This window comes from Myripristis murdjan, chromosome 3 (assembly GCF_902150065.1).
Source record: "Myripristis murdjan chromosome 3, fMyrMur1.1, whole genome shotgun sequence".
Classification (NCBI taxonomy): Eukaryota; Metazoa; Chordata; class Actinopteri; order Holocentriformes; family Holocentridae; genus Myripristis; species Myripristis murdjan.
Window position 1 is genome coordinate 2,569,136 of NC_043982.1, and position 25,190 is coordinate 2,594,325.

The following is a 25,190-nucleotide window of genomic DNA, read 5'->3' on the forward strand; positions in this document are numbered from 1 at the left end:
CTTACGTCACAGTGGCATCGCACAAAGTGATTCCCTGTGAAAACAAGGAATTCTATCTGAAATTGCCTGTAATTCTGACCATTTAAAACTTGGAATACAATACAAGCTTAGATATGAGCTATATCTTGTCCACATATTGTACTTTTTTGGAGGACAAAACTGTGTGTAGCATGTTTCAAGGGCTAAGTGACAACAGTAAATGCTGCATAGGCTGCAAAGCTCCCACACACCATCACTTGACTGTCAATTTGTCTTTACTTAAGCCGGCACTGGTGTCACAGCACATCATGGAGAGCGTATTGTCGGTGTCTCCTTATGTCACCATGGTGACTTTGCTGGAAATCTGCGGGTGCCTTTAATGTCCCCTGCTGTGAATCCTGCTGTAGAAGCTAGGGGATGCTTGGGGAAACGTAAGAAGGAAGAGTTACATATTTTGACTTCAAAACTGTAAAATTTCAAGATACTGAACTTCAAAAACACATATTGATCCAGCCCTAAACGGGCAGCTCCAGATCCCATCTGTCAGTAAAATGTTTGTCTTGGTGAAAACGTGCCATAGAAACTGAAGACTGAAACAAGATGTTGAACAGAAGCCACATAACCAATAAGAATTTATTGTCACAAGCACAATTTGTTACACAAAAATAATGGGTCACATTTACACAATTTATACAGGTCTAGAACTCAATGTACAATTAACAGACTAACTAAATGCTGATAGTTAAATACGTACTCACATTGCACACAATATCATTAAAACCTACACAAAAAACATGTACTGTGTGAAAGTAACACCAGTCGACATAAAAATCACATTATTTACAAAAAAACATCAACTTGAGATTTTTAGCAAAAGGACTCCAATGTCGGTTCAAGATTCTCCCATCGTTCTTGCCAGAGACATTATACAATCTATCATGTAAAAGCTCCCCGGCTATAAAGTATTATTCAGTCTCTTAATAGTTGAAAAGATTATAAAGTAATAAAGTCAAGTAGCGAGAGCTGAAGAACACCAAATACACTAGTAAATACTGCGCATTGCTTGGACGGTATGGCGGTTTTTCCCTTTTTATAAGCAGGCTGGTGAGATTAGCGATTAGCTTTTATGAAGTGCACTTTAAGCCTTAGCTTAGCGACTGTCTGCAATGACTTTTTTTTGTTTGTTTTGTTTCATTTATACATAGAATCCTTCTATACACGAGTCAGAATCTTCTCTAGGGTTATGGACATCACTACATATAGTTAGAATTTACACAATAAGCTTCATGAAGTGACCGAGGAGAGCAGCAGATATTGATCAGCATGTACAGCATCTCTTTCCCTGGTACCGTTTGGCAGAGTAAAGACTTGGGCATGGTGTGCAAGTAGATCCACAAGGCAGGGCGGAGGTGCACATCCTTGACACTCATATCCATTTCCCATGTAAACAGACAGTGTTGGATTTTCTTGTTCATAAATCAATGGTTTTGTTGACTTGAGCTCTCTCCAGACAGCACTACAATTACAAGGGGAGGTCTGGTGATTGGTAATTATTACAAATTTTCTTAGAACCCCAGGAGAAAATGTCACTGATATTCTCTGGCCACTCCAGTGAAAATTCTGTCTGAAGTCACCAACTGTATATTGAGTTAACTATGATATCCTCGGGTAATTTTAATACCCTCTGGGTTCACATCTGGTGTTTCACGCAATTACCAACTTGCACACCTGGCATCAGGGTTACAAGGGCCATATAAGCAGCAGTGTGCATTTCCAAAGGAAATGAAACCACTTGAAGAGAGTTGGACTTGTTTTATTGTGGATGATGCTATAGAGCTGTCACTCTATGACCACAGTCCTCCAGAAAATTAATTTACCGGATGACTAAAATTTCCAATGTGCATGGGCAAAAATCCTATTCACACGGCTTTAATATTACTTCAGGGAATCCAGTTATTTGTGATACTTACTGTAAGTAAAAATCCCAGCGCAGATAATCAAATGGGGCAATTTCTGCTGTTATTTGGTTTTGGCACACTTTTCTTCTTGATGATGCCTGATTTCTATCTTCCTGTCATGAAAAACTAAAGCAGTAGAGTAACCCAGACAGAAAGTTTTTGAATGTATATTTTCAATGCAAGATTTGCTTTGCTAAATTAATCTGTAAAACTTAAATATGTATAATAATACTTATGATGCCAATTCCTTGTGCTAAATTCATACTACTGACATCCCCTGGTTGTACCAAGGCTGTACAGATAGAGCTTAACTTGGAAATGCTTGCTAAATGGGCTTGGTGACCCACTGAGGGATATGAAAGTCACGGACTGCACGCTTCACTTCACTGCTGTTGTTGACAGAGCTTGAGAAAGCGACTATCATTGATATGAGTGACAGAGATGAATAAGAAAAGGGTCGGTACATATCCAATCATGTACCTTCCATCTGACAGAGACGAGGTATGTGTGTGTTAAAGATACATACTGCAGGCTTTGGCGCCCAAAGACAAGGTGATTGTGTATGTGTGTGCATATATGAATGTATGTGTGTGTATGTGTGTGTGTGTGTGTGTGTGTGTGTGTGTGCAAATGACGAGTGCATCCAGACATTCCCCGTGCTGCATTGCACGTGTGCATTAATACATTAACTCTGTGTGTGTCTGTGTTCCAGAGAGCCATACAGAAAGAGGAGAGGACGCAAATCATGACAAATGAATGCACAAATGATTCTCTTTGTCTGCCACTGTCTGTGGCATCTAGGCCAAGTGAGAGAGACACAGACACAGAGAAAAAAAAAGGGTGGGGGTGGTAGAGGGAGGTTTTACTCGGAGAAGGGTGGGAACATGCCGAGGTCAGCGAAGTCCTCAATGTTGTAGTTGGCTGTACCCTGGGTGGGATCCCCTGCCATGGGCAACATGTCCTGCAGCGAGAGAGAGGAGAGAGAGAAGAGGAGGTTAGAGGTCAGAGGGAAGAGCCAGGACACACAGCCTTTATCTGCCACACTGCTGTGTACACTGGTCACCGGCCAGGATCTGGCTGCACTATGGCAGCACCTCTACCTTCACTGTGGCGGTGTTCAGTCCAACTCACTGCACACATCTGAATCCAAAACCAGCACAGTCTATATCCAAAAAGGTTGGTGTGTGTGTGTGTATATGTTACCTGGAAGACCTCTGTCTGGCTGGGGTTGGGGTGTGTGTGCTGTTCCCCGGCCTGCTGGGAGTGATGCTGGTTTTGCCACTGGGACCAGACCTCACTGGGACGGCCCTGGAACTGGGCGCCACTCTGACTGCTCTCCCCTGACACATCTGAAAACAACACATTGAAATGATATGGTTCAGGTTTGGGGTAGACTGCTGCATGGGGCTGATGGTGTCCTTTATTAAAAATGTAGACTGTCCAGTCTGCATCATCCACCTCAGTTATAACAGACATGACCCCTTGGCTTGAACTGATTTAATGAGACATTCTCATCAGATTCCATGAAAGTATGGATAAATATATTGCATAATTACCACTCCCAGTGGTACAGCTGCTACTACTATAACTGCTACAACAGCACACGACCACAGAACCACAGAAACGGGAACTAATATGTCAAATGACTTGGTGTGCCAGTCTCCATCTTCAACTGAACATGGCTGCCAGTCTACGATCTAAAAGGGTTTTTCCACCCTGCAAAACAAAATCAAACCAACGGATGAACTCAGTAGTGCTTTAAATCAGGAACTTCAAGCAGTAGTAGAATGGATAACCAACAATAAACTGGTTCTTAATATCTCTAAAACAAATAGCATTGTGTTTGGGTCAAAAACTATGTTAAAATAAAAACAATATCACTGTTGCACCCATAGATGAGCTGGTAGCCCTGGTAATGTAATCTGACCAACAAACAATTAATGAATGAACCGAAAGTAAAGCTATATGTAAATGATGTGGCGGTAGAACAAGTGCAAGAAACCAAACTTCTAGGAATACTATTCGATAGCAAATTAACATGGTCTAAACACATTGAGAAAGTAATAAATAAAATGGGCAGAAGTCTTTCGACTATAAGGAGATGCGGTGATTTTTTACCTTTATATTTAAGGGGAAGTGTCATTAAAAGTCTTGTTTTATCACACTTTGACTACTGCTCAGAGGTTTGGTCGTGCGCTGCCACATCATCTATAAAGAAACTGAAAATTGCTCAGAATAAAGCAGCACGATGTTTACTTCGGTGTCCATATCGAACAAATGTCAGTGCAATGCATAACTGCCTTGTTTGGTTGAATGTAAAGAACAGATTTATTGCCTCATTACTTGCTTTTATTTTGAAAATATCTGTGACTAAACTGCCAAGGGTTCTATATAAACGTCTGTCTTTCAGTTCTGATGAACATATATACAACAGCAGGCATGCTACGGAAGGTAGATTTACTCTACCTTCTGTAGCATGCCTGGTGTTGTACACGTGAAAACAAACAAGATGAAAAGTACGGTAATGTTTAGAGCCATGGTGATACGGAATGCTCTGCTGGGACATATCATTCTAGAAAAAAACAAATATAGATTTAAAGAATTATTGAAAGAGTATTTATTAGCAAAACAGTTCTCGGTGTCTGCTGATGTTTAGTTGTGGCTACTGGGTACAAGTAATTAGTGTTAGTTTGATGAGCTTTATGAAACCCAAATGATGTTTTGCAAATGCAATATACTGGAATCACGTCTAACATATGTTGATATTTACCTGACCATCTGACCATTTATGAATTAGGTTAATTGCTACATTTCGGAGGTACAGTTAATGTGAACTAGGTCCCGTACTGTATATATATTTTTGTCTTTATTTTGTAGATTGTTGTGAGTTGTTTTTGGTTGTTGTTTGTGTTGTCTTGTTGTGTGGTGTGGTTTTTGTAATATACTGCAATGTAAAGATAATTGTGTTGGGTGTGGACTCCAGGAAGAATAGCGATGGCCTTAGCCAAAGTTAATGGAGATCCAAATAAAGATAAAGATAAAGATAAACCAAACCAAACAAAAAAACAGTCTGGGCGAGACAGACTTCTTAAAAAATGATTTTATTCAATTTAATCATACTTAAAGACCCTAACCTATTTGCCATCGGCAATTTCAAATCCAAAAAGCGTCTGTATTGGCCCTAAAAAAACCCTTTTGGCCAAATGCGACAGAGCTTTTTTCACAACAGCCATTTTAACATGAAACAGCAGGTAAACACACGTGTTTCTAAAGACATTAGGGTTCTGTTCCACATAAGTGTATCAGAGTTTTTCCAGTGAGCCAGCCTGAACAACACCAGGGCCCTGGCTCTGTTGGGCTTAAACAGAACTGAACCTTAATTAAAGTCATTAGTAACGTGTGTTAACCTGCTCTTTCATGTCAAAAAGGCTGCTGTGAAAAAGTTCTATTGGTAACATTTATATTGAAAACTATTTAAAGAGTCATTTAGCATGTCAGGTTTTAGCACTTGCCTTTTCCCAAACATTAGCAAGAAGAGCTTTAATCCTTAAATATTAGTTTGAAGTGATTTTTGGTGTGGTATTGAATTATTAACCAGTGTTGTGATACTTGGATGTATCCTAAAGTACAACTGTGGTACTGTGACAACTCTAGTGCAGGCATGACCGTAAATGTTCAGAATCCAGTTAAGTATATCAACCTGCAACACGCCGACAAACACATAAGCTGAGTAGCTGGCAGATACACAAGCACTAATTCCTCAGTATTCCCCAGAGGCGCATCTGGCGGCTCGAGATCGTGTTTAAGATGTTTATGGAGCTCTATTAAACTGTCACTATTTACATACCATCACAACTATTTAAAAACACCAACTTCACAAAAGTCCTGCATACCACGGGTGGGGGGTGGGGGTTAGTTACTTGTTGGCGCGCAGAGAAGATAAAGGAGATGTTCTCCCCTGTCAACAGATGCGTAAGCAGTCATTAGAGATGTGAATTTACTAAATAAAATCTTCTCTATGGAAGGTTGCTCTTTCATGCTGTGCAGGCAATGTGGGGGCAGACACTGCCCTCACTGTTTATCAAATATTCATCAATGGCTGCTGCTCACAATACCTCAGCTGAGTGCTGAGCTTTCACACAGAGGCAGCAGATAATGGTACCTCCACATTAGCTAATAATTAATAATTGCTAATAAACTTGGCTTACAACAAAATATTAGTCTGCCGATGAACCTCCATGTTATTCCTGTCTGATATGATGCAGACTGTTATATAGATAGATAGATCCTTTGTCATCGTTTAAGAAAACAATGAAAAGCAGTTTAAAAGCCACCGAGTCTCAGTTAAATCAAAATAAAATATCATTCACACAGCAAACATATCATCCACACAACAGAATATCATACATACAATACAATGCACACAACAGAAAAGTCCACATAAGTGCAACGCTGCGCAATCATGTATAAATAAATGAATAATAAAAACATGTAAAGTGCAAAGTGCTGGTGCAGCAGTTATTGTTTGTTTGTTGGGGAGGGCATAGATGTGTTGTGGCTAAAATCATTTCTTGGTGGGTGGATGGGGTGGGGTGACACACCTCACAGGCTAAAACACAGCTTTTATCCACAGGCTGTTTGTTTTAATTGTCCTGTGTCTCTTTCCTGATGGAAGTGGAGAGAACAGGCAGTGACCAGGGTGTGTGGGATCTGTCATTACACAGCTGTCTTGTGAAGACGGCCAGTGCAGATGTCACTCAAGGATGGCAGTGTGCTACCAATCACCCGCTCCGCCGCCCTTACCACCCTCTGCAGGTCCTTCCTGTCCTCCATTGTGCAGCTGCTGTACCATGCCGTGCAGCAGTATGTTAGGATGCTTTCAACGGTGGCTCTGTACAAGTTGATGAGCAGCTGCTGTGGCAGGTGAGCCTGTTTCAGCTTCCTGAGGAAATACAGTCTCTGCTGGGCCTTCCCCACCCGATGCTGGATGTTCGTTGACCAGGTGAGGTCGGCCGCAATGTGCACTCCCAGGAACCTAAAACTCTCCACCTCCTTCCCACATATGTGGAGGGCAGAGTGTTCAAGTGCGTCTTGTCCTCCTGAAATCCACGATCATTTCTTTCTTTTCTGATGTATTCAGGTCCAGGTTGTTGCAGCACCACTCTGTCAGATGTTGCACCTCCTCCCTGTAGGCTCTCTCATTGTTTGCAGTTATCGGTCCTACAATTGTGGTGTCATCTGCGAACTTCGCGATGGTACTGGAGGTGTGTATGGGTGAAGAGTCATGAGTGAAGAGGGTGTACAGGAAAGGGCTGAGGACACACCCCTGCGGTGTACCGGTGTTCAGCACCAGGGTGGACGAGGTGCAGTCTCCCATCCTGACACGCTGAGGTCTGTTGCTCAGAAAGTCCCATATCCAGGTGCACAGTGAACTGCCCAGGCCCAGACTGCTCAATTTCTGCACCAGCTTGTGAGGTATAATTGTATTAAATGCAGAACTGAAATCTACAAACAGCATCCTTACATATGTGTCTTCATGGTCTAAATGTGCCAGGGCTGTGTGTAGAGTTGTTATTACTGCATCCTCTGTGGACCTGTCTGTGCGGTATGCAAACTGATGTTGATCTAGGTCGGCAGGTGTGGCAGCTTTGATGTGGGTCAGAATCGGTCTCTGAAAGCATTTCATAATGATTGGAGTCAGAGCAACCGGACGATAGGCATTTAGGCAGTTCACTGTGGATTTTTTGGGAATAGGAACGATTGTGGCAGTCTTAAAATTATATATTATGAAATATCTGAGCATAAATAATCCATTCTTATCCTAAGTCTTGTTTGACTAAGGGAAGCATTTTGGTCAGATTGCACCAAGTTTGCATCCATGGAATCTATGAGCCAAAGTCTACTTGCTACATCTTGAAGTGTGTTTGTATGATGACACTATGCCAGATGGGGGAGCTTGCAAAAAACAAACAAACAAACACACAAAAAACACATAGCCCAAAGGACAAAGGTAAGAAATACAACAAATATATGGCAAACAATATGGTGTATTGAGCAGCCCCTCAAGGATTTTGGGGGCTTTTTCAGAGATTGCAGCAGCCTAAAATGCTTGATGTTACAGTAGCTTTTCCATAAAACTGACATCATTTTTGCAATGTTTTTTGTATGATTTATTAAAAATCTACTGCAACTTGTCCCAGTGAGAGTAAAACCTTAAAACCGTTCTGAGTGTTGTAAGTAACCTACCATTTACAAGAGATTGTTCAAGCTTATTTGCACTGAGCTACTTGCTCTCTGTCCTCTGCCAGTGAGACAGTGATGTCTCTCACACACACATGCTCTCCATCTGATTTGATGCCCAACCTGATATTTTCATTCAAACTTTCACACTGTTTTTAAACATCTGAGACTTTTTGCTCCAAGTCTATTTTCTTTCTCTCACTTACACATACACATACAGAGACTTTGTCTCACGGACACATACGCCTCTATCACTTTATGATCTATATTACACCACCACTGACCAAGCATGTTCAATCTGATGCACCTTGATTCTTGCTGCAGACCTTGATGCAGCAGCCTCAGTCACAAAGTGACTGTCAGTCAATGACTTTTGTTTGTGTTCAGCAGCGTTGCATGCACAAAACAATTTTGCCCGGCTGAGCTCTTAGCCAAAACGTCAGGTCTTTAGTAGTCATTTTTGTTAGTAAATGTGAAACACGGCCGCTTGTTTATAACCAAACAAGGAAGTGAGTTTGGTGAAGTGTGGCTTAATGTTTCTGGTGAAACTCGCAGGATGCAACAATGATTGGTCAAATTTGTGTGTCTGTTGCAGTGAGTGGACAAGCGGACCTTACAAAGTCATACAGAATTCATAGGGATTGGTTGAATTTGTGTTAACTGCTGTGATTGCGACATTGTGAAATTGTGACTGAGCAAAGTTGAAAATTTCCACTGGCTTGGTCACAAACAGGTAATTTGCCTGTGCAAACATGCCTAATTTTGATTTCGTTTCTACTATATTGCTGCTTTACATGCTGTTTCCAAGGCTTTTTGTGAGAACAAAATTTACAACATTTCTTACAGTCATAAAAAAATCCATATCCTATGAGAACTAAGAAACACAATCCGGCAAACAGTTGCAGTAAAAATTCTCTCTACTTCTCTCTTTGTCTCTCTTTCTCCCTCACACACGGTCTTTCTCAAAGAAAAATGTGACTGAGCTGACAATACGCAGTGGTGCATTATGGCGTAACAGCTATATGTAGTATCGTGACCTCTGAACAAAATATGGACACACGTACACACACATACACACAGACTCTCTTGCTGTCTCCCTGCAGGGCTGTACTGAGAGTCTACTGAGTACATTAAACAGAGGCAGATTGATAAGCTGTCTGGCTCTCCCTGCAGAGGGAACATTCCTGCTGTTTCACAATAAACACTTATGCTTCATCTCCTTTCCACTGACATACAGGCAATTGTCTGAACCATTGAGGAAAGACAACTCATGGAAAAAAAAATACAGGAGAGAAACGTAATTAGCCCAACACATAGGAGGCTTATTGCATATACATGGAGTGGAACGCAGGACAGATAAGGACAAACAAGGGGATATCATAAACGAGTAAGACAAAAAATACAACAACTGAGGAGACGAAAGGTACTCATTGAAATCTGTCATTCAAATGTGACGATAGAGTGAGAGTGAGAGAGTGGGAGAGAGAGAGAGACAGATGGAGAGAGAGACAGGTAGAGACGGAGAGAGAGAGAGAGAGAGAGAGAGAGAGAGAGAGAGACAGCATCAAGACATTAAACACAGATGGGCTGGAAACATGAATGATATCAAGGGGAACAAAAAGGGAGATATGAGAACAATAAAAAGTAGAGAAATAATCAAGTTTGCTAATGTATGTCCATTAAAGGGCCATCATTAAGCAACTGCTTAGGCCAAGACTGCCTTCCTGAAGACAAGTGGACGACAAGCGGTCCGAATCCTAAGGGGGGGAGTCGCTTCTGGCAGCTGGCTAATGAGCCACTCCTGACTATACAGTAAAGGAATACTAAACAGGCACAGTAGGAAACAGAAACGCACATACAAAATGATCTAGGGCAACTGGTTTGCATGAAAATCCCAAACTGAACAACGGAGCATTCCATCACCTGTACTTTTTTCTGAATTTTGTGGTGCTGCAGACTGAATACAATTTTGATTAAATTGGGACTGAGAAATAGTGGTTTCAGGATGTTTATTTATTTATTTATTTATTTATTTATTTTAAATCATGAGGTACTGACTGATCAGCATTGAAAAGCATCGACAGAATTTCCCTAGGAGAACCAAAGCTGATTCTATACAGGAGAGGATGTGAGCTGATTGCATCCCGTCTTAAACACAGAAGAAAGCTGTGGGTGTACTACTATCTGTCCATACAGGATCTTCATTCATACCTTTACATATCAAATTCATACAAGTTCATGTACACAGGGTAAACAAATGTATGAACTAAAATAAATAAAACAATAACTCAATAAATGCATGAATAAATAAATCAGTACTGAACTGATTCTGATGTTAACACTTAATAAATGAATAAATCAATTCTGAAAATGATTAAAAATCAGACAAGACTGTATCCAAAGATTCCTGAAGACCTAAAAGGCAATTTTTCACTTCTTAAACTATTTCATGTAATTAGGCTGAATAATCAATTTTCTTCAGCTTCCTTATTAGGACTTCCATGACTGTTACATCACTTTTGATCCATGTGTGAAGTGTGCGTGTTTGTGTAGCCAGGCTGTCACAGTAGTCATGTCTTATGTAGCATGAATTTGCTCAGTCCTCCTGTGTAGTGCCACAAGAGTGGGAGTGCCCAGTTCAGGCTGTTTAATATATGGATGATACATTTGAATGCGATATATCACTTCCATGTAAGGAAGTGATGCCCTCTCATCTCCAGTTGAACACTGAGAGAAAATGAATGGAAGATTAATTATAAACTACTTCTGCCTGAAGGAATGCAAAGAAAGATAATGTGTGAGAGATTAGTGTTTTGAGTGTGTGGGAGAAGTTGTGTGTATTTAAATGAATCTTTTCTTTGGGACGAAAGCAGATTTTGAGCTTTGACCTACGTCATCAAACATTTCACATAATGCTAAAGGAACCATAACCACAATCAGACAGATACATACTGGCATAGGTTAGTCCTCACATCTACAGAGGGGTTACAAAGTAAAGGAGAAAGCAGCACAAAGTGTAGGCTACATCCACACTAATACGTTTTTGTTTTCACTCGTGTCCATGAGTGTTTTAGCACGTTATCAGAAATAATCTCTCTACAGTGTTTGTAAATGGGAGGTGCAGACTGCTTAACTGTGATAATGATGTACACTACTAATGTGGAGTATTTGGTCTAAGAAGCAGTCATTTTTTCTGAACTGGGTTAAGTATTTTCCTTCTTTGCAACCTTCAGAATGCAAACAACTTGCTGCACACACTCCAACATTTTCCTTTCTACAGTGACAAATACTAGAAAATACCTTTTCAATTCAGAAACACTTGTCAGATACAACCTTGCTGTACAGCAGTTATGTTGATGGGCTGTTAACCCTACACTACCTGATAAATACGCATTGAAGGCCATAGTGAATAATGCGCATGAGTAGTGGAAAGACCCGTGATAAGCAACTCTGACACTATTTAGTTTGGTTCCCCACACTGTGCTTGAAGGCTTGAAAATGGGATGGTATCACAGTCAATGCTGCAAAATAGCATCTTTCCTTTCTCCCTCTTTGGCAAAGTGCACTTCTGGCTGGGGTGAGGGTAAGGTGTCTGTTTTGAATTCAGGGAGGCATATGTAAGGCATGCAGATGACATTCATAGTAAGCAACAACTGGAGTGAAAGGTGTTCTTAGAGCATGTGAACTAAAGAAATGTACCTACCAAGATTTACAAACCAAAATGATCAACATATGTATCTGAAATATGCCACCCTACCTATTTTCAATGGCGTTTCATGTACAGAATCTGGCACTGTGTGTAATTTAAAATTTGGTCACTCTCAAGTGATGTCCTTCAGGAATAAAGGACTGCTGATGATTGATGAGGAACATATAAGATGAATTTGCTGAATATGGGGACGGGGGTTATTTGAGCATGCCAGGTCCTTCTTTACACTCTAAAGTCATCAACTGAGTATGTGCAAGGTTCATTTTGAGAACTGTGTTGAGGTCAAAGGGACTTCTGATTCATGTCATCACAGAAGTTTTTATTGTTATTTTTTTTTTTTTTATTATTTTAATGTAGTTCAAAGTCTCAGTTTGAATTGGCTCCATTATTTGCACAAATGTGATGTTACCAGATTCAGCGAACAATGATACACTTCAATTCAATTCAATACAATTCTTCGTAATGGCTTACCAGATCACACAGGTAGATTCACAACTACCTGTGACAAATAACCATTTACCTATCCACTGGGTGCATTTATTAGTAGCTGTGCACCTTTTCTTCACAGGCAGGTTTTTGGGTTAACAGTTCTTCAAGGGGAGTAACAAAGCCAGAATTTCAACATAATGTTTCACATACTGCAATGCTATGTCACAAAAAGATAAACCAATTCTTAAAAAAAAAAAAAAAAAAAAGTGTGAAGGACTTACCAAAAGCTGTGCTTCGGTTGGTCAGTCCTGAATAGGCATTGCCGCTGGGGGAGGATGTGGCCGGGGACGACAGGGGGCTGTAGGAGGCCGGGTCAGCCTGATAGCTGTGGCCAGAACCAATACCAAACGGACTGGACTGGGTCTTACTGGACTGGAGAACAGAGATACTGGTTAGATCTAGTAACTATTCTTGAGAGGGCCAAAAAGTCCGTAACAAAACAGTAAGATTGCACATTTCAATAAAATGGATATTTTAGTGTTTGGGTAAATGAAACTGTTGGGAAACTGAAATTTTGAGGACTTTAATGTCTCCCATCGGATGGGAGACGTGGGAAAGCCCTTGATCAGAACTAATTCTAGTGTCATGTTTGATTCCACGCAATGAAAGCATAGACTTTCATTACCAACTTCCTGGGGTTAACTGGAGTGGAATGTTGTGAAAAGCCAAAGTAGAAGTAGGCTTTTTTTCACAATGGTTACTCCAATTTGACAGGTAACTGGGTCATTCCCTAGAAAATCAACCAATTCAGAAAAAAAAAATTCCATCTGACACTCTCAGAATCAGCTGATTTTTTTCCTACAATATCTTTTGCATATTCAGTGAAGCCATGCAAAATTTTACATTCATACAATGACTATTTTCTGAGTTGCAGGTCCTCAAAGTACATACACATAGGTCCAAATATGGCGCTTTTTTATTCACGCTGTATTTTCTAGCATTTTTGAGCCCTCAGAGTTTCATCCCTAATAGAGACAGCCACATGAAATTTTCGGGGCAGAAAAACACACAAGCTCTGCTAAACACTACAACCAAGTCAATTTTACATCCATCCTAGGTGTCACAATCCTAAGCCAAAATCTGTTTTTACTGTAACACAATTTTTTTCTGTAAGCAACTTTGACCACGAATATCTTGGGAAAAATTTAAAAAAAAAATTCAAAGTACATACGGGTAGTTTTACCAGCAAAACTGGACCAATTCAATGTCTGTGAGACAGTGGAACAGAAACAAGCATTGGTATCCTGGATGTGTCATATGTTTTCTGATAATTCATCAGAGAAAACATGAAAAAGTGCATTTTGGGAAAACTTTCAAGGGTCATATCACCATGTCGGATAAGTGGCTGGATAAAACAAATTATGACAGAAAGTCTTATTTTTAGCTGCATTTTGATATCAGGCTCATGTTCTAGCCATGATTCCATCTATGTCAAAATTATTTCCTAAAATAGGTAAATTAGGGCTGTCTCCTGAAAGTCAACGGGTCAAAACATCTGTTGGAAACCCTAAGTCGACCTGAGATGCCTCAAGTTGAGTAGTGTTGAAGAAAAAAACATTGTAGTCCAGTCTAGTCTGTTTTTGTTTTTTATCATTCTTCTTCTTCTTCTTCTTAAGGCAGTTACTGGCATAGCAATATCACAATAACAAGACACATTCTCTTAAAAATGCACTCGGAATGTACTGCAATAGGGAATGGAAACATATTATGTTTTAATATTCTTTTAGAGGTGATACATGATGTGAATCAATTGCCCAGAAAATAGACTGTATTCACACTGAGGCCATCCTACTCTGACATCACGCTCAGAGTGGGAAGCTCAAATGCTGTCATTATGTGGTACTACTGTGTTCCGGACTGCACGTCATATAAATGTGGGGAGTGTGACAAATTCTTGTCATTTCACCACTTCCTGAACACCTGAAAAGACAATGGATAGTAAAAATCTGAAGTGATATTTGGCCTTAGTTCAAGATAAAACAATATAGTTCATCACCCATTTGCTACCATTAGACAACAGCTAACGCTAGCATTCAACCATTTCCAAGCTAACGTCACCGTTTGACAGTGTTACATGATATGATAGGAATAGTGTACATTAATTATCAAATATCAAGAAACATGTTGGACATATTTAGTCAAGTCTGGAAGTAAAAAACACACTGGATGTGATGAAGCTTGCAGTGTAATGTTAGCTGTCCTTAGCTGTCCTGACCTCAGAAATGCCGACTCTGAGTTGACTCTGGAAATTGTGAGCCGGGTACAGCCCTAAGGTATATTTTGATGCTTATGAAATGTAAAATTTGAGATTCTGTTAACTTTTGAAAGGAATTGCAACCATGATAATGCTCAGTGAGTAAATATACATTATGTTAATAGAAGTTATGAGGGCTAAAAAAACGCTAGAAAAACAGCGTGAATAAAGAAGCACCAAATTTGGGCCTACCCATATGTACTTTGAATATTTTTTGAGTTACAGGTCCTCACAGTATGAATGGAAAATTTTGCATGGCTTCATTGAATATGCAAAAGATATTGCAGAAAAATAATCATCTGATTCTGAGGTGGTCAGGTGGGAGGCGCTTGTTGAACTTCCATGGAATGACCCAATTGTGTTGGGTTTTGGAGATGTCAATACCCAGAGATCCTGTAAAGTCAGTAAACTAAATGGCTGCAGCCATTGGTGGTGGCATTAAAGAAGAGGCTCTGCCATTACTGAGTTGAGCTTTCTCTGGATGGAATGGCTATTTGAAGATTGCAGGCCCAGTTTATGATTTAGACCAGAGATTGGAGGTGTGAACTCACAAGGGGGCACGTAACAGTTTCAGAGGACTATAAAAAAACAAAGCTTGAAGAAAACAAAAATGTGAATAATTTCTTATTAATTGATTTTTTATTAGATACCAAAAGGAACCATATTGTAGAAAAGCCTGAATATCTGTCATTCGGTTAAAGAGACAGGCTGAACACAAGTATTGGGCTATCTTTGCTCAACTGCTGGACATGTGTGGGATAAAATAGTATCTGCAAGATCCTATAGACACCTAGGAATTTAACTTAGCTTAGGCCAGCGGGTGTGCAAGTAACAAATTTTGTCTGTGTAGAGTTCCACAATCAGACTATGAAATATTTAAAACAGTGCAGGTCAAGGTAGCAGGTATGGTGATACATTTAGTAGTTATGGATCATGATATGGAAGTAATAATGACTTAAGTGTGTGAAAGAATGCATGTGTCTGTGTCATTATCTGTGCACAAACTTGGCGGAATTAGAAAAATATGCAAACACCATATGTGTGTCAAAATTATTGGCACATGCTTCCTCCTTTGGAATGTTCACACAATGTTTGTACAGCAGACACAACAGGTCCATTCATTATCAGGCACTACTTCTACTACTTCTGCCAGCAAGTGCTGGCGGAGAGAATGTGAATGGCAAACACAGTAACAGGGAGAATGTTTGACTTTATTTGTGACGCAGAAGGCACTTCAGCACCAATCAACACTTATTTGAGTATATATGCGTGTGTGTGTGTGTGTGTGAGTTTGCGAGTTACCTGTCCAGAGAATGGGGGTCGGTTGCCTGACCAGGCCACTTGACCTGGGTTGAGCTGTCTGGAGATCTGAGCTAGATTCTGATTGGATGAGCCTGATGGCTGGATGTCGTTAACACCTGGGACATGGATCACTGAGGAACTGCTCATCAGACACACAAAATACAAAAATGCTAAATGAAACTCAACCAGGTTTCACATTTATTTTCTTATTTTTCTACGATTTCAAAGGCACAGCTGAGATAAACCACAGGCTTAACTGCTTATATATGCAGCTACACCCACATGTACTTACACAAAGACTCTACTACCACCTGCAATCCATACTCTTACTACTTAGAACATATTCATTATAGCTCTGTCACTTATCATAGTCTGTGACTGTCGATGTGATAATGATATGTTGGGTTGCAGAGCCCACACTGGGATCTAGCATACATACATTTATGTAATGGCACACGCACATACACACACACACACACACACACACACACTCAATTAGATGTATACCTGAAACTTTTGCCAGAGTGTCCCTGCTGGAAGGGAGAGCTCTGGGAGTAGAGCTGCTGTCCTCCAGCTGTGGAGGAGGGAACCATCATCTTCTTATCCCCCGCTATGTGCACAGACACACACAAACACACACACAGACACAAAAAAATCATCATCACAGTGAGGAATAGAGACAGCAAGTAATACACAACAAAAAGAGCACCAAAGCAAAACTAGAAAATGCTTCCATCAGTGACTGTCAGCACAAATGTTGCACTGGTTAAGGTGTGCGTGCGTGCGTGTGTGTGTGTGTGTTTCGTACAGCCAGAGATGCCAGTGTACATCTCGGCGAAGCGTGGATCTCTCTCTTGGGAAAACAGGGCCTCTGTCTTGTCAATGTTCTTTCCTGCCTCGTGGACGCCACTGCCAACGCTGGCCACAGGGACCTAAAAGGGATGGGGAGTTAGAGTACGGTCATACAATATTAAACATATATACACAGACACACCGCACCAACACATGCGTACAAAGGTGGGAGCAGAACAAAGGTCTCACAAGCTCACATGTTTCTTGTGAATCATGATGTATGAAATTATAAAAGTTGAATGAAAGCAGTGCATTTGACAGAGGTTCAACACTCACTCAAGGCAGAATTTTTTTGTTTGAAAATATGTAATAAATAGCAAATAACAAAATAGCTCACTTTTGCAAAGTATAAAAAACTGCTCCATTTTGGCTGATGGAAACACACCTAATTCAACAATTCATTTTTGTTTAAAATTCGCTTGACAGTTGGTAGCCAGCCTTTAGGCAAAATGAGTCTGGTAGGTCCAGAGCAAAAAAATGACACAAAAAAGAGACACATAAACATAAAGCACAGTTGCATCAGCAGCACTTTATGTAAGAATGTAATATGCTACAAGCTATGTTTTGGTTTTTGGTGCAGAAGAGATGAAGGCCACTGATTGATTAAAGAGCCAAAGAACACACAAACTATTATCAATTAAGGCCATTTTCCACCAAAGAGGTTCCAGGGCTGGTTCAGAGCCAGTGCCTGACTTAGCACTGGTTCTTGTTTTTCCACTGCCCAAGCACCGGCCAAACTGGTTCCAAACCGGTTCAGGGCAAGCACCAACTTCGAGCTGGGCTAAACAGGGGCCAGAGAAAGAACCGATGACGCGACCCACCACGTCATTGGTGGGCAGGGTTATAGACACAAACGGGAACAGCAAACACTATAATAATTACCTCTCTCCTCAAACGTAGTCGTCGTTCGTTCCGACCACGAATACGACGGGTAGCCAGCAATAATTGCGTTTTTTCGCCTCTGGATCGCAATGTGGCTTGTAAAGACACGGGGAGCACTTGCATCGCTACAATGAGGTCGTCCATGTTGGTTATTGTGATACCCACACCCCCACCCACACATACAATGACGTGATCACGTTTTACGCTGACATAATGACGTGGCTCCGCTTGGCTCTTGGCCTATGAAAAGCAAACCGGTTCTCTGTTGGAACCAGTTAAGCACTGGCTCTAGCACCAGCACCGAACTAGCACCAGGTTCTTTTTGGTGGAAAAGGGGCATTAGTTCTGTCATGGTGAGTGTAGACCCAACCTGAAGCTGTTTTTGATGCAGTTCAAAATGTTTCCAACCACAACTCAACCCAGGTCTGAAAGCATGTTGGTGATCTGCTACCTGGAGTCCTGACTAGGTGCTAAAGCAGAGGGTTACCTGGGAGAGATCATAGGCAGTCAATCCATCTCTCTGGTGAACCTCCAGCTCTGCTTGCTGCTGCTGCTGGAGCTGCCTGCAAAATACAACAAAATACAAACGTCATCAGTACTTAAAACAATGCAATCGGTATGGGTTTTTGAAGGTTGAAAGATGTATTTTTATCCTTTAACATTTTCAGATTACAAATTTGTCCTGGATCAAGGGATGCTGAAATGCCAATTAAAATTCAAGTTAAGAAGAAGAGGAAAATATTAATCTGGAATCTGCTTAAAATGCTACATTAGAATCTATTTAGGTTAAGGGCTTCCCACAGAGATCATTTGCAGCAATAATTTTTTTTTTCCACAAATATTTTCTACTTCTTGAATACACTTTCACTTTTACTTAGCTGATGCTCTTGTCTAGAGTGGCTTAGAATGAGGCAGTAGAAGACGTTTCTTTGGGAGGAGGCACTGCACAAAATCCAAGAAATGTCTTCACAGTAAATATGGTGGCAATTAATTGTTTGTTTTACAAGAGCAGTTTTTATAGACTCAAAGCGTCTTCCAGCAGAAAGCACTCTGGCTATGGACCATTAGTAGCTTGGCAACAAAATATGCTCCAGACTTGCATCAAATCTATTTGTTACACACAGAATGGTTGCAGAAATTAACCTAATTCAGCCGCTTATTTACAAAAGCACTGCAGTGATTGCTTTCTCTGAACATCCTGGAGAGAGGGTGAGTTTTTTCTTCATTCTTGAAAGAGTTACTCTATTCATGTTTTATTCAGGAACAAAATTAACCCTGTATACTAACAAATGGTGATTTGTCAAAGGATTTTTACATGTGGCGAAAATCTTCACTGCCTGATGTGAAAATTTAAATCATAACATTAGTGTCATGCATATCACTGAGCATTAGGTGTCCTAATTGAATGTGTGGGTGCACTGCGAATCTTTGTGAGTCTAAACTTGGTTTCCCTGTTGCAAGAGTGGATTAGAAGACAGGTGCTGATGGAGGCCTTAATGCCTGCTGCTCAAGTGTTTTACAGTGCTGTTTTACAGTGACTGATCCAACAGGACTTTCTGTAGGACTCAAACAGGCTACAACAGGGAAATCATTCAAAAACCACAAGTTAGCACAAATTACTCACTTTATTCTCCCTGTATCTCCCTGCACTGAAAGCCAATTCAGTGTGAGGAGCAAGGAGTCAATCGCTTTTTGTGATCTGTCTGGTCCACACGGCATCAATGACAATATTACATAATTGTATGTATGGCTGTGGATTTCTGTAACACCATGGACAGTGTCGCAGAGGCCACAATAAATGATTGCCTGGATTGTTGCTCTACAAGAAATGTCATAAGAAAATGATACTTAATCATTATAGCAACAGCTGAAACTCAGTTCTCTCAAACTGCAAGAACCATGAATTGACTGATGTGCATGGAGACTGGATATGCTATCCGCAACGTAAATACAGCAAAAATTGAAGAACTTAAGTATGAATTGGCTTTTAGAGGTAACTGAAGGAAGACATGAGTATGCATTAGAGTGAACAGTGCCCTTTTACTTTAAATTGGATATCAGGTATTCAGTACTGTCAACCTCTGATATGTTTAATTTGATTTATTATATAGATATTGTGTAATTAATCAGTATTAAACTAAATTAAATTCTAGGAGAAATACAAAATCCTGAATTTGTGGCATGAAAGCAATTTAAAGACATTGACTCACTCCCATAATATCAGCACCATACTCACAGAACCCTAGTATCATACCACATGAGTTTTACTTGGAGCAATGATGGAGAGTTGAGTCCCAACCACATAACCATGCCACAGGATTTTCAAGTAAATTTGTGAAATGATAGTATGAAGGGATCAAGCATTTATTTTTCAACATAGTCCTCTCCTACATTCATACATTTAGTCACATGGTCATGGACATATGGATAGTTCTGTGTAGAAGCCACTGTCTTGCACCCCCAGGAAGTGGTCCACAGCATCAATGATGTCATCTTCTGAGGCAGTTGCTTTTTCATCTTTGGGAACAGTTAGTAGTCAGAGGGTGCCAAATCAGGAGAACAGCGCAGGTCTGCCACCAGTTTGAACCCACATTTCTGGGTCCACAGCTATGGTCACTGTGGACATGTGGACTGGAGCATTGTCCTGGTGCCAGAGCACACCCTCTTGTCAGCTTACCATGCTGGGGGGGGGCAGTAGTATGCATGTGATAACATAGATGAAAAATAAGCTGAAGTGATACCTCTTCTCTGAATAGACAAGCTAAGGCCAGTGTGCTGCTGTTAGCCAGTGAAAATAGAGCTGAGTGGCAACTCTTCATATTGTTACACAATCTATGTCTGTGCGCTGCTGTAGCCTGGAAATCCCGGTAAAATAAGACAGTCGCCTAAAAAGTAACCCTGTTTTTTAGACCACTTTCACTTGTTTAAAAATCATTTTTCCTTGTTCCATTGGCAGTTTTTTTAATTAACTGAACTTACTGAACTGTGTTTTAAAACAAACAGCTAGCTAAGAGGATGGCTGGGAAAGTGGAAATTCGAGGGAGGTCGGTTGGTTTGACAAGATCCTTTAATTCACACGTGAGCGGGCAATACTCCCCGCAAACACACACGCCGCACAGATCGGCACGCGTGTATGAGCTCGTCGTATATCATCATATAGCAGTCAACTAAGCTGCATTTTCACTTCCACTACCAGGATGCCGATTAACACACACACTAGCGAAGAAGAAACCGAAACACAAACAAAATCCTCAGGAAGGGAATTTCTCGGCTCTGTTCTTCCTCTTTGGCAGTTTTGGCAGCGACTTCCAGTGCACTCTTGTTGATACGCACCACCACATCGGCGCAATGCTGCAACTGCAGTTAAATGACATCCATCTACCACAACGCTTGTCAGAAAATAACAATTTTCCGACGTCAGAGTTTTGAGAGCCGGGGGCGGCACGAAATTAGGCTGAGGCGGCCGCCCTCGTAATTTTATATGCAGGAAAAACCCTGCATTTGGATATTGTTGGGGATGACTAACACATTCCTGGTATGGGAGATACTCAGCTCAGTAGCAATGTCACAATCTGCCATGTTGATATCATAAATCTTGCCAGTGACCCCTCTATAGTGACAGTGATTGGCCTTCCTGGATAGGCATAGTCTTCCAGACTTCTTCCTGCTATGTCTGAATCAGCCTACTGCCTGCTGTATGGGGCATCCTCCTCTAGTGTGGAAATGGCAGCCACTTGGACCAAAGAAGGGGGTGAACTCCATGATAGCTGTTTTCATTTCTCAGGAACCATGGACTTAAAGGTTTAATTATCCATAACAGAAAAAACTCAACTCAAAATGTCAATCTGTTTTGTTTCAGTCATTCAACAAAACCAAACTGTATAGCTCATATTAGGCCACAAGCTTATCAATAATCCACTGTACAACCATGAGGAACATCAAACCCAAAGGTCTTTTATTTCTTCCTCTGTGTGTGGCCTGTTATGGGGTTCAGGCCCATGTAAATGCAATGTTTAGTAATTTGTTATTTCTGATTGAGCCATCTGAGTTGTGTGAGCTGTGGAAATGAAGAGCAGTTTCATCAGGGTTAGTCTGCAGTGCATATGATGGTTTCACTGCTGATGGAATGGTAATGGTGTCTGTGTGTGTAAATGCATGTGTAAATATGTTCATGCCCAGTGTGTCCTCTCAAGTTTCCAAACACAAACACAGAGATCTGATTTAACAAGAAGCAGTGAAGGCAGTGGGGCATGTAGCCACAGCAGAAAATTACAGAATATTTGGCTCCATGACATTATCTTCTACTCATTCTCCACAGCCTCTTCCTCACCATACCAGCACAAAATGGCTTGAAGCTTTGCTTTGGGAAAGGCTTGCTTTGTGGTCAGAGATGGCTGAACCAGTTTGCCAGTCGCTGCTGCAGATGGCAGTTTGGCCTATGGTCAGCTGTCACACAGAGATATGGAAACAGCACTGGACACATCAACAGACATGCACATCACTGAGTCCAAGCCTAGAAAACCAACAGCTTGCCACTTGGAACTGATAGGACTGGCTTGGCACACTGGCTTGGCGTAAAACTGTCCCATTTGATAACCAGCTCTGATTTTTCTTGACTAAGAGGAAGCAAAAATTTGCCTTACTTGAAATTCCCATTAACAATATCTCATGGGCAGTCACAGTTGCAGGTACACTAGAGGCAGGGATTAAATCCAAATCAAGATTTGTTGTCACAGCTCTAGGGAACAAAAAACAAGCCTACCTGCAACCAAGGTAACCAAGAGACTCTGGTTTCTAAGCACACAACCATGCCTCTGCTCGCTTTCAGCAAAGTAAATAAAATCAGATCTATGTAGAGGGAGCCAGTGGAAAAACTGCTACTATTTCTGAGCAGCATAGAAGCACAGGAAGGCATCCCCGGCTTTAAACTGAGCAAACCCACTTCTACCACTGAAGAGCCCTGCAAAAGAATGAAATCAACCTCTACAATCCTAGAAGTGTCAAGATGATAACTCATAGGGGCTAACATAAGCAGGTGTTTCAAATATCATCTGCCCTGTTTTCTTTTCCTCAAAGAGAAACCAGAAATATCTTTAAAATGTGCATCTATGATTTTTTTTTTCCTCGTGGACAAAATTTATATATCATTGCTCGCTTTGGGTTTCAGAAATCCTAATTTGAGATCTTTTGATAGCATTTTGAAGATACCTGGATTTAAATTCAAGAATTGAATTCCAACTGAACATAGCTGATTTACATTCTCATTCTAAAACTATTCAAGGGCACTTTAATTGCAATTGTTTAATGAAAGCAAATAGAGTGAAAAGGGAATATTTTGCATAAAATTCACTAAATGTATCTGTCAGTACAATTTTTTGGTTTAATTTTGCAATACTTTATTCTCAAAAAAGAAAAAATAATCCCATCACTACGTGATCTGCAAAAAAATGAAACCACATAACTAAGACCTTTCCATCCATTTTGGCCTTAAACTGGCCTAGTGGATTCCTTGTATAAACTACAGTCAAATCTGTACATTCTTAATGGTAAACAATCAAATTGTCAGATACTTCGGCCATTGTGGTGAGCATTTTCCGAGCATATTTACAAGGAAACTAGCTAGCATCGTTCTCACAATTAAACTAATAAGCTGTTAATATAACTTCAGTATATAAGCAAACTGTCTACACCCAAAGCTGATTTAACTGGAGGGAAAACATATGATAAGCAATCTCTGTCTATATTCCCATTTACAATCGAATCAATCGAATTTTACACAAACTTTTGAAATGTCAAAAAAAAAAATGTAATCCAAATTCACTTTTGATATCCTAACGTACCAACTAATGGTCATCCCACCATGATGGACATTTAAACACATGATATTCTAACACAGAGACAATGACAGACATTTTATAGACATTTCAAGAAGTCCAAAGCCCCCAGTATCATTATTTGACCGCTGTCAAATAATGATACTGAGTTTTTTTTGTTTGTTTGTTTGTTTTAATCAAATACTGCAATTTCCATTCAATATTTCAAATTCAGTTTATTATTAATTCCCCCAAACACTGCAGGAAACTAAGCAACTGTCCCACAGGTGAATAGGCTTGATAAAACACAAATATGGTGAGAAAGCCTACTGAGTCTACTGTTTTTTTACTCTCATACACAGATTAATGTGTGCAGTCACCACACAGCTGGTCCGTGTACCCAGACTGGCTCTTGTACACATTCATCATGCAGCTGACCAATGTAGACACAACAGTTAATGTATATGTTTATCATGCTTCCACTTTGAGCGTAAAACATACATATTCATGTGTGCACATGTATGTACATATGCATTTATTCCACATCCTAAAGGAGCTGAGGAAAGTCATAAGCTTCAAAACTCTAGCGCTCTGATGAATGGGATTCTTCTTTTTTTCAGTAACCTCATAAATCTAACACATTCTGCTAAGGCCTCTGGCTCTCACCTCAACGGAAGAAAACTCTGGCAATGATTCATGCATGCAACACGGACACAGACAGGCACACAAGCACACAGACATACACACATGTGCGCACATAACTGTCCGCTATAAGCAGAGAGTGCCAGGCCTTGGATTGTTTACATAGCTAATCTGATCTGCTCGCAGCAACGGCATGCCAGAGTCTCCTTAACTCATGATGATGGCTGGGAGGAAATGGAGGGAAAAAGAGACATCTGAATGTTGCTTTCTACACATACAAAACACACATGGGTGGAGAGAGGGGGAGCCCGACAAAAACAATCTGACCCAGCATACCTAATGGAAAACAGGATGTCAGTCAGTAAACCTCTCTATCGATGCTGATCAGCGATATGACGAGAAGTTGTGCCCATTCACTGATTTTATGCCTGCACAATTCCTTCCCTTAGCTTGGGCAAAGTGACAAAATCATCAGTGACACCACTGCCCCCTACTGCCAAACACTTCCAACAGAACATGAGTTAAGGCTCTTGAGGTAAAAGCTCATATTCAGTTCAAATTTGGCATCTTTAAGATAGGGACCCACACAGAGACAGACAAAATATGTTCAGGTTTGAAATCCCTGACAAGTTGCATAAGATGATTTGACTATGTTCTTCCATTAGTGGGCTGGGTTTCAGACAGATCGGGGTGAGTACCTTTGATCTCATACAAGCAGTAGGAGATGAAGCTGGCATGTGGAGGATGAGACATCTATACGATAAATACACATATGTGATTACTTCACATTCCCAGTTATGCATTATATGTGACTATTTTGATGATTATTCACTATAGCTTTTCAGTATGGTCACTATATGTATGCTCATTATCTATGTTTACCATAAATATTAATTTTTCTTTGTCTCAAGTGTAAACATTTACTGTTATTTTCCACACCCTCTTTATGCAGTTGGTAATTTTTCTAATACTTGTCATTCATACATTCATATCTGGAAGCACTGCAACTTGTCTGCTATAATATCCACCCTTTGCCACATCTGTATTTATTTTAACTTGCTGCAGCAAAC

The 25,190-nt window shown here is 40.5% G+C and overlaps 1 protein-coding gene across 3 annotated transcripts in view; it reads right to left on the reverse strand.

The window, feature by feature from the left end:
- Positions 1 to 598: 598 nt before the first annotated feature.
- Positions 599 to 25,190, reverse strand: part of arnt2 (aryl-hydrocarbon receptor nuclear translocator 2) — an 80,729-nt gene continuing 56,137 nt past the window's right edge. For all 3 annotated transcript variants that reach the window (XM_030046579.1, XM_030046562.1, XM_030046571.1), the window contains 7 exons: positions 18,153 to 18,228; positions 16,740 to 16,863; positions 16,439 to 16,541; positions 15,932 to 16,070; positions 12,597 to 12,747; positions 3,141 to 3,286; positions 599 to 2,898 (listed from right to left, as the gene is read on the reverse strand). In XM_030046579.1, the coding sequence (XP_029902439.1) occupies positions 2,800 to 2,898; positions 3,141 to 3,286; positions 12,597 to 12,747; positions 15,932 to 16,070; positions 16,439 to 16,541; positions 16,740 to 16,863; positions 18,153 to 18,228 (838 nt within the window). In that variant the 3' untranslated portion in view covers positions 599 to 2,799. The remainder of the gene's footprint in view (positions 2,899 to 3,140; positions 3,287 to 12,596; positions 12,748 to 15,931; positions 16,071 to 16,438; positions 16,542 to 16,739; positions 16,864 to 18,152; positions 18,229 to 25,190) is intronic.